Genomic DNA, 9,652 nt, shown 5'->3' on the forward strand with positions numbered 1-9,652 from the left:
AGTTTTGTTCTTAAGCTGCTATTAAAGGGCAGTTTGTATTTGGCAATCTGGATATCACAGATGAAGACATGGCATTAGTCCTTCATTTTACCTGAATGTTTTAGCTTTCAGTTTTTTAGCTTTTAATAGTGTTTACGAAGTAAAGGGGGAAGGGGGAGAATATGTATATTTTAATCAGGTTTGGTTTAGACCACAGAGAATAACACATTAGAGAAAAAAGGCAATTACTTAAAAATAGTTGTATTTATATTCCACAATTTGCTCAAATACTGTTTGGCTTTTTTTTTTTTTTTTTTTTTTATAAACTTTCTACAGGCTGTTTTAAAACAAGTTCTTCACATTGCTTGTCAACTATGTACTTATGGAATTTGCAGGAAATAGTTCTGGTTGTTTTTACAGTTTAACACATGTACAGTACCAAAATGATGGTGGTTAGTCACATGCAGTCCATATGAGACTCTAACATAACATTTAATGAGTTTTCTGATGTGGACCACCCCTTGGATGCTGACGGTAATGCATCTGTAGAAAGCAGTGACTGTAGATTTGGGTTACTACTCTCTGCATCTTCCAGTTTTTCCGTGTTGTCCTCCCAATTAATGTGGAATCTTGTGACTCTGGGATTAGATGCCAAAATATTCCTTTGAAGCTAGGAGAGAAGAAAATATATGGATTATGTAATTTGTACATCTCAAACTGGAGTTCATGTGCATATAGATTTTTGTTCCTTTTATTCCCCATAGCCTTGTACACGTAAAATAATTTGTTTAAAATGGTAATTCATATAAATGTGAATCTATAGCTACTATCTGTGGATCAGAAACATACCACTCACTCATTTACTCCAATATCCTACTCAGCAAAAGTAACTGCTTTCTTCAGAGAATATTATTAACTGTTCCTTGAGTTCAAGGCTGTATGAAAACTCTGCAAGCAAAGTGCAAGTGTTTATTATTTTAGCCAGCTTTTAATTAAGCAGATGACTACCCCCACAAAGATTTTGCAAACCACGGTACTTCATAAAATTCTGCATCACCTTTATGGTACTTGCAATAATTGTATCAATTCCATGAACTATTTGTCTTCATTCCAGAGTACACCCTTTCCTTAAATTAAATTGCCATGCTTTAGATTGATTTTACTAACTGAGTTTTAATTTGTCTTCTAAAGTTTTAAAGTAACAACATTACTTAGATTTGGAAGATATTAATATTGTGGCAGTGGACGTGCCTAGACATTAGTCATATATTTTATTATCATGGCTGGCCTTATTATTCCTTTGAAAACATGTTGTACTTGTTCATGTACACAGCAAAAAAGAAAATGCTCACTTTCTTTTACCTTTCACCATTTTCAAGATAATAGATAGTTAACTGGAGGATGGCAGCTTACTGCCACTGGCAGCCACTCATTGTGAAAGTTAAGACTGATCACAGGAAAAGTTTGCTTTGGTAGTAACACTGATTTTATGCTCCAAGGAATTAGATTAAACTCTAATGAAATATGTCCCAACCCCTCATGCAAACTAACAAGACCATTTTCTTTTTTTGAACCTAGTACAGTATATTACACATCAATTAATCAATTTAATAACCTTCTACTTGAAGGTTTAAATTCTGTCTCAGAGTCACATTAAGGACTTCTTATACCAATACAGGATAGCTTTTGCTGTTATTTTCATAGAAGCAGAGCTAGCTTTTTATATAAGCAGAGAATTAAGACAAATAGTTCTAGGCATTTCTAAATTCAAGTGCTTAAAGGAAGTCAACATTCTGGCATTCACACCCAAAATAAATAAGTATATGATTTAAATGAACAAAAAAAAGAAGAAAGGAACAGATAAGTTTAAGAATCCTCAAAATTAACCGTAATTTTGAGACATATAGAGCATCTGATCCCATAAAATTTAGCATAGAAAATAGTGACCTTTAAAAACCAATTTATATACCAATTCAGTTTAGTTACATTTGAAGATCAGCTGTAGGTGCTATGGGGATTATCTCTGTACTACTCATTACAATACATGCATAATCCCATTCATTTCTTTATATATCCAGTCACATAATTCATGCAAACTTGAGAAATAACAGTTTTCACCATCGCACAACTTTGGAATGTGAGTGTGTACACATGTATGTCAGCTTTCATAAGGAGAAAGCCCAACTCCACAAAGTCTGCCATGAAAACAAACCCAAATGCTGTATAGAACCATGTTGGTTTGTCTGCCTGGGTAGGGTGTTTCACAGGATTCTGACTAGTTTTTGATGTTTAATTGATCCTTCTCCTTAAGATATTGGGTTCCAAATAATTCTATTTCACATAATCTTTTCATTCTAGTCCTGGTTTAATTTTTACCGTGAAGGATGCATACTTTTTAAAACTTGATCTGTATACTTCCTTGGTCAAGTTGTCCATTGACTGAATAATCATCCAACCTGCTTTTACCAGGTTACCCATCTTTCCTCTTTTTATATGCAACTTGTTCTTCAGTTTGTTTGTTACTGTTTTGCAGAAACTGCAGCTCTAACACTAGAACAGCTGGATAACAACTGTATTAAAATAATACTTAGTTCCAGGTTGACTGTCCTGAAAAAAAACCACCATTATTCTGTTCTTCTGAAAAACAGAGCCACTTTGTCAACAGCGGTACACACAGAGGGAACCCAACAGTGTATTTCACACTGTCAGTGTAAAATCCTAATGAAGTCCAGCCAAGGCTTCAAGCTGCTGGAAACTGTTGCAGGTTTCTCCATGTTCTCCAAATTTATGGCACTTGTAATTTGTCCCAAGTCTTTTCCATTATTTGACACCTCATTCCATGGACTTTATGGAGTCAGTTGGTGTTTAGTTTTGTTTGTTAAAAACCTCCTTCTCTAAGCATACCTTCGGTCTATGACCAGAACAAAACATGCCTTACCTTAGAAAAATCTGGCTTTACTGGTGGATTCTCTCGCAGCTCTGTTTCGGTATATTCATTGTTTACATAGTAGCCGACTCTAATAAATTCTTGACCTCGATAGGTGCATGTAATTAGCACAACTGTGACACCTACTGCGTCTGCGTCTGGAATAAGCCCCGGGTTAGGTGCATCAGCCTAAATGTGAAAGGGAAAGACAGATAAAAGGAAATTGATACCACGTGCCTATCCAGAAGGGGAATCTTAAGTAGTATGTCTTAGCAGCTGAGTAGTGACTGTACAATTGTTCTTCAAGTTAACCAGAAAATACACCTGCTTTCACAACGTCAACCCCGAATTTAGGACAGTATCCTCTAGAAACAGAATTATTTAGAATACAGTAATATTGTGTGCTGACATTTCTCTGAGTGATTCAACAGCTTTGATCCAAAACTGCTTTTAAATGTACGATCAGCTGAAGTGTTGCTTGAGGAAGTGTACTAACATCACTCCAACTCTACAGTGCCATTGTTCTCCAGCCCACCTTGGTAATTTAGTAGAGTAAGAATTTTTTGGGGGGTACCTCTGAGGTTGAATTGCTCTGTATGTGTGTTTTTGACAAGACTAAAGCCTTTAAAAGACAGACTTTAATTTATACTTCGCCAAGAAGAGCAGTGACAGGCTACAGCGAGGTTTGAGCTGTCCCACAGATTTCTAGGAAAGGAATAAACTACTCTCTCTCTTACTTCCTTCCACAAGCCTACAGCTGTTAAAACATAGGCAGTTAAATGCATCATCACTCTAGGACATTTGACATATTTTCAGCCAGGATGCAATCCTAATTAATAGGCAAGTCTTAAAATCTTCCTCAACATCCTGACTTACTGGGGCTCTGCAGTTGCAAACAAGCACTAAGATTTGCCTTGTAAAATGTGGCTCACGTCAGTCCTAACTAACACATATTGATAAAATGTGATGCCTCATTCTGCTGTAGGATTTAAAGTAACAATAATCCAAGCATAAATGAAACAGCTTCATATTTACAATTTTACATGAAGATCTGAAGCCAACAATGAACACATGTTAACAATGCATGTTGAAGTGTCTTGGGTGCAACAAATCTTCCCTAAGGACAGAGGACAAATCGGATTAATTCTCACTGTCCCTCTCATCCCTCCTTTTCTGTAGTATTTGTTTATATGCCCCATCACTGTGAAATTTGGGAGCTAGTGGGTCATGCATCTTTGGCTTCTGCTCTTTGCTACTTCAATTCTGAGCCTTCAAACCAGTCTAGCTTTTTATAAGAAGCTGTAGGCGCTCTGCAGAAGAATTAGATGAGTCAGACCTCTCAGGTACAAATGCACCAGGGGAAGGAGAAGCAACCAGGGAATTGGGTAGAACACAACTTCCTCCAGCCCTGAAGGCAACAGAAAAAGGCCAAATGGTTTTACAGCTTGCACAGGGGAATGGAAAAGATGATCAAGCAACAGGACAAGTGTAGAAGCTTGAAGAAATCACAAGAACTGCCAATAATACAGATGAAATTGCTACTTTAATTCAGCAGTCTTGTTCTAACAGTGCCCAGGACCATGCAATCACTTCAAATTCCACAGTGGGCAGTTATAGACTAAAATACTGCAAAAGGACACGTCCATTTAACCCCCCCCAAAACTCCACTCACACTCTAATGTGGGATTTTAGTTCTTCCAGGCTCCCATTGTCATTTTGGGTCTTATAATATCCTATGATACAGTTGTGAACCCAAGGAAATACTCTGTTGTAATCCTACTTAACTCTCAAGCATTGTTTTGCCGAGTGGAAAAGACTCAACACTGTTTAAAACTGGGGTTTTTTCCTAAAATTTTGAACTTCCTGCCTTCAACATCAAACCTCTTAATTGCACAGGAAACAAATGATCATACACAGCTGGGGGGAAAAAATAAAAGTAAGAGCTTGGTATGACAACGTGGTAAGTGAGCAGTTGCAAACAGATCATTTTAGTAGGCAAAAAAGGCAGTAAATTAACTTTTGCATTAAAATCACTGTCTTATTATGCCATTCTTACACTAGAAATTACTTAAGAATTTTATGAAATCACTCAATATATATGTTGCCTTGAATTACCTTGCTTTTCCACATGATGGATTTATTCACATAGCTGTTACTGCAGGGTAGGTAGCTAAGGTCATATCCCCACTTAAATACAGTAAATTATTTATGTGCTTATAATCTCAAAAAGAAGTTTCTGTGAATTTATTACAAATCTCCAAGTGCACAGAGAGGAGGAATCAGGTTTCACTACTCATATCTTGGTATTTAGAACCAAACAGGCCCAGCTGTAGGCCTTTAATATTGAAACCTTTTCTTTTTAAACATAAAAAACAAATAAAAATTGTATTGCATCTTTCTGTATGTAAGGCTGACTTCCCAACCTGATACACAGCTTCTTTTCAACACAGGTAGCTTTACCATCCTTGGCATTTTATCTGTGTGGTACTCCATTTTACTTGCTGTTTCAGCCATTTTCCTATTTAGAAAAATCTACAGCGTGATATTAGCTGAAAATTCTATGCACCTCCACAAAGGTCCTTTCTTTGTGGTGTCCCTAGTGAACACATCTATTATTCGCCTCCTGCAGTTCTGTGCTTTGCCCCATTCTTGCCTTCCCTTGCTAGTTCTCTCCATCTCCCAGGCTGCTTCAGTCTGGTGAATAAATAGCTTTAGTCCTCAGCAAAGGCCCATTGCAGCACTTCTGGTTTTGGGGGTCTCCTCTGTAGGCACTGGCTGAGCCCTACCCTCCCCTGAAATCCAGTGATTCTGAAGTCTAATATACTTAGACCAACAGCACTTCCATAAGAAATAAGAGGGATACTTTATTATAACACAGAAGGAGGATGTATTCCAATCTGAGCAAAACGTCTACAATCTACTCATAATTTAACTGCAGTGTCAGTTACAACTGGGATACAATTGATGAATCCATCCTACAGAAACTGCAAGACCAGTACATTTAATTTTAGAGGCACTCCTAGTCATACAGCCAAAACATGCCTTGTTAGGCACCTGCCTCCTGCTCCTTCCCATCACCATCAACAATGAATCTTTGTAACTTAATTGAGAACAGTGCATCTTTTAAATTAGAAATGTAAATGCCAGCTGATTTCTTTGGATGTAGTGCTACAGGGTAGCCCCTTTGAGGGCAACAGAGGATCACCTGTTTCTGACCAATTAATGCCATAGGGTATAATAGCTTGATAATGGAAGAACTGTTAATAAATGATGCATTTGTTACATCTGCTTTGTTTGTAGCGTGGAAAAAATTAGGCCCAGCTCCAAAACCAAACAGAAGTGTTTCAAAACTGATTTGCACTTGTGTGGTTAATAAATGGAACCCCCAGCCTAATTCTATTCCTTTATCCTGTTCTGTAATAAAAAAAAAAAAATCCTGGAACTTACAGGATTAGTCAAGATGCCTCACAAATGTTGGTATTATTTTAAAACAGTAACTGTGAGAAATAAGAAAGTGTATTCATTAGCACTTTTTTTTTTTAAATGCTCATACTCTAGCATGCATTTGCCATTCAGTAGTTAAGTGAATTTACAGTACTTGGGAAAGTAGCATGGTTCTTGTACAATAAGCCCTACTCAGTTTCAATCTGATTTTTCTGCTGATGGATTTTACTCTCAGTTTATAAGACAAATACCAGCATTTGATGAATAGAGAAAAAAATAAGCTAAATCAGAGTTTCGATAAAAAAACCAAACACACACACAAGAAAAACTTCTCTAAAAATTTAGGCAAGTCTGCTTTAGGTTTTTTCCCCTTCTTGCTGACTTAAAATGGAAACCAGAATAGGCTAGTAAGCCATCTTAGTGCTGTTCTTTCCCCATTTTCCTACCCTTCATTATTCCTTCTTAGTAGCTTTTGGCTTTAACAGCAGCATTTTATAGCACTGTCACATGCTCTGGACTCTGTTGGACAGTCTTGATCTACACATTTGTGTCCTAAACACCTGCCATCTACCACTGGAATTCTGTCTTATTTTACAAATTGCTGTATTTTGTTGTGATTTAGCATGCTTAGCCAAACATCACAGTTGATTATTTATCCTACTAAACAGAAATTAACTCTTGCCTGTTCTGGAAGAGTTTTACAATGAATTTGCTGGCCTCATCTTCTGAGGATGTTGCCTACATTAACCTAGTGCTCCTGACTCTGAAACTGCCACCAGCCGCAGTAGAGTTAAGCCTGCTGGTGCTAGTGTAAACCAGGTAACGGGCACTCGTGATTACCGGGTGATCTAGAATATATTTATAAACCAGACTGGCCAAAAATAATCAGTAGCTACAGGAACAGTGCTTATAATCACTATCTCTAACGATGGATACCACAACTGAAAATATTACCATGGACATATCAGGGGAAAGAAATACCATCTCAGGAACAGACTTTAAAGGAAGGTGTATCATACCTGAAGAGCTGACCAAAACATTTTTTCTAGCTTACCATTATTTTTCAAGTGCCTCTTTGCTTGATACAGTCATCTTTAAACAAATTAATAAAGCCCTTTTAGAAACAGTTAAATCAAACTTACCTGAAATACAAACATGTGTCTGCCTGCAGGAACAGGTCCTACTAAAACTGAGTCTAACACCTGATCGTACTCTTCACTTTCAGCTGAACCCACATAAATTATCTTCCATTCCAAATCTACAGCAGAACAAAAATAATAAAGAAAACCAACATTATTTATCATTACAGTTAAGGGTCTTCCACTCTTGCCTATCTACAGTTTTGTGCAGCCTCAAATTACTTCGTTGGCAACAGGCGCAAAGTAACAAGGACGTGTCTTCATTTGAGAAATTTATCGACGCCTGCCCCAGCCCTCTCGAGCCAGAGCATCCCACCATCTCCCCCCAGGCAGCTGGTACTGCAGGAATCCCTCTGCTGTCACAGTCAGGTTAATTTTTAAATTTTATACAGAGGACAGGGCCCATGTACTTGTTGGGAACTGCATTCAATATTTTCTCCAAGCCTGTGGGAATGGCTTCAGCGTGCCTTGAATACTGACTCCCCCAAAGATAATTCCCACCTTGCACACGTACACCTCACAGCTTAAATTACACAGATCACGGAAGGTACTTAATTGAATAAGAAAACCCACTGTGTAAGGGCCAGGCACACTAACTGTGTGTCCCCATTCCTTCACATGTAACTTGTGTAACCTGTGAAGTATGTAAAATTGTGATAGCATGATTAGACCATGATTGAAGATGCTGGTGCTTGGATTTTATCCGCATTCTGAAATGGAACTGCAGGCAAAAAAAAAAAATTGCTTCTTAAAATGATGCACCAAAACCAAACATTTCTTACAATTCAGTATTTCTAAATCACCCTCTCCACCACAGGTGTTGGAAAGCTGAAACTGCAAATTAGCACACATTAGCTCTTCCTGGGCCAGCTTTTAACTTTCACTTTTTGATTGAAAAACACATGCATAAATATACACACAGAACTAATCTCAAAAGACAGATTTTTGGTCTTTTTTAAACAAAGAGGGAAAAAAAGATCAGCATTACAAAAAAAAAAACTATGAATAAGTCTTTTTCTAAATGAAACTGTTGCTTCAAAGTTTTACCTGAAAAACTTGTATATTTAACATTTTTTTTCCTGAGGAACAGTGCCCCAGTGGTCTGTGCAAAAGCACCAACCAGTGCCCTATGACACTTACTTCATTAGTACTCTCTGCAGAATCCAAAGGTCCACATTATGGTTTCGTGATGCAGGAATGGAACTTAAGCACAGAAAAAAAGCAGCCCTTTTACACAACTTGGCTGGTTTAGGGTCACAGCTCCCTTTCCTCATTAATGACTTCTTCTTGCTTATCACGTTTAGCATCAACGCAGGTATCAGAGGTTTAGGTAACATAATTAACAGAGCTTAGGAAGGGATTTTACGCCTTTGTACAGCACAGCACAATTGGCTAGGTACTCTATCAGAGGCTTTATTTGCCTTCTAAGCATCTAGTACTAGCTACTGCCAGTCCTGCAGACTACTCATCTACGACACTTAAGGACCTCTTTTGTCACCATCTGAGTTTAAGTTACCACTTACTTACAGAAATCAAGGACTTTTAGGCTAAACTACTTAAGATTATCACACTACCATGTGCTGTTATTCTAGGACAACAGTATAAAGTAGTACTAAGTGCTGAAAAATGGACTTTTTAAAAAATGAGTTTTAATTTATATATTAAATAGGTTGATCTAAATGCTGTTTAGGTATCTTGATACCAAGTAACAACTTTCTTTTTTTTAAAAAAAAACAACAAAAAACCTAGACTGCATTAATTTTAAGATCAGTGGTGCACAGGACTGGCTGAAGAGAAAACAGCACAATAACTAGACCTATTAGCACCTGAAAACTGAGGCAACTACAGCAAATTTTTCATCAAGTATCAAAAGGCTATGTTTAATCTTGTTTATAAATGTGAAAGATAGCAGTGCTCATACTGAATGTAGCCTGTAGTCTAACTTGCATTTAGGTGGGGGGGAAGGGAACTGAGAATTCTGCATTAGACCATCTATAATTCTTCTCACCCCGACGGCCCGGGGTTAACTCTAGTGTGAGCGCAGAGAGTGAGGCGCGGGTCACTTACAGCTGTGCGCAGCTGGCAGCAAAGGGGTAGCACCTTGTGCCGAGCCCCCACGACAGGCACTGCCGCTGCGTTTCGCAGGTGCCATGGCGGGGCCTGA

The 9,652-nt window shown here is 37.9% G+C and overlaps 1 protein-coding gene across 1 annotated transcript; it reads right to left on the bottom strand.

Moving 5' to 3' along the window:
• Window positions 1-224: 224 nt before the first annotated feature.
• Window positions 225-9,640, bottom strand: LOC104519767 (histone chaperone ASF1A). Its single transcript, XM_010165610.1, has 4 exons — window positions 9,556-9,640; window positions 7,492-7,607; window positions 2,918-3,094; window positions 225-649 (listed from the first exon to the last, which is right to left on the bottom strand). The coding sequence occupies exons 1-4, from the start codon at window positions 9,638-9,640 to the stop codon at window positions 437-439; spliced, it is 591 nt and encodes a 196-aa protein (XP_010163912.1). The 3' UTR covers window positions 225-436.
• Between the last annotated feature and the right edge of the window lie 12 nt (window positions 9,641-9,652).

The sequence above is a fragment of the Antrostomus carolinensis genome, unplaced genomic scaffold, assembly GCF_000700745.2.
Source record: "Antrostomus carolinensis isolate BGI_N321 unplaced genomic scaffold, ASM70074v2 scaffold36113, whole genome shotgun sequence".
Taxonomy (NCBI): Eukaryota; Metazoa; Chordata; class Aves; order Caprimulgiformes; family Caprimulgidae; genus Antrostomus; species Antrostomus carolinensis.

Excerpts from the sequence above, each read along its gene's own strand:
- LOC104519767 (XM_010165610.1), bottom strand. The coding sequence starts at position 9,640 with ATGGCACCTGCGAAACGCAGCGGCAGTGCCTGTCGTGGGGGCTCGGCA. Across the intron at positions 3,095-7,491 it reads GACACATGTTTGTATTTCAG|GCTGATGCACCTAACCCGGG; the intron begins GTAAGTTTGATT and ends TTTCACATTTAG. Across the intron at positions 650-2,917 it reads TAAAGCCAGATTTTTCTAAG|CTTCAAAGGAATATTTTGGC; the intron begins GTAAGGCATGTT and ends CTTCTCTCCTAG.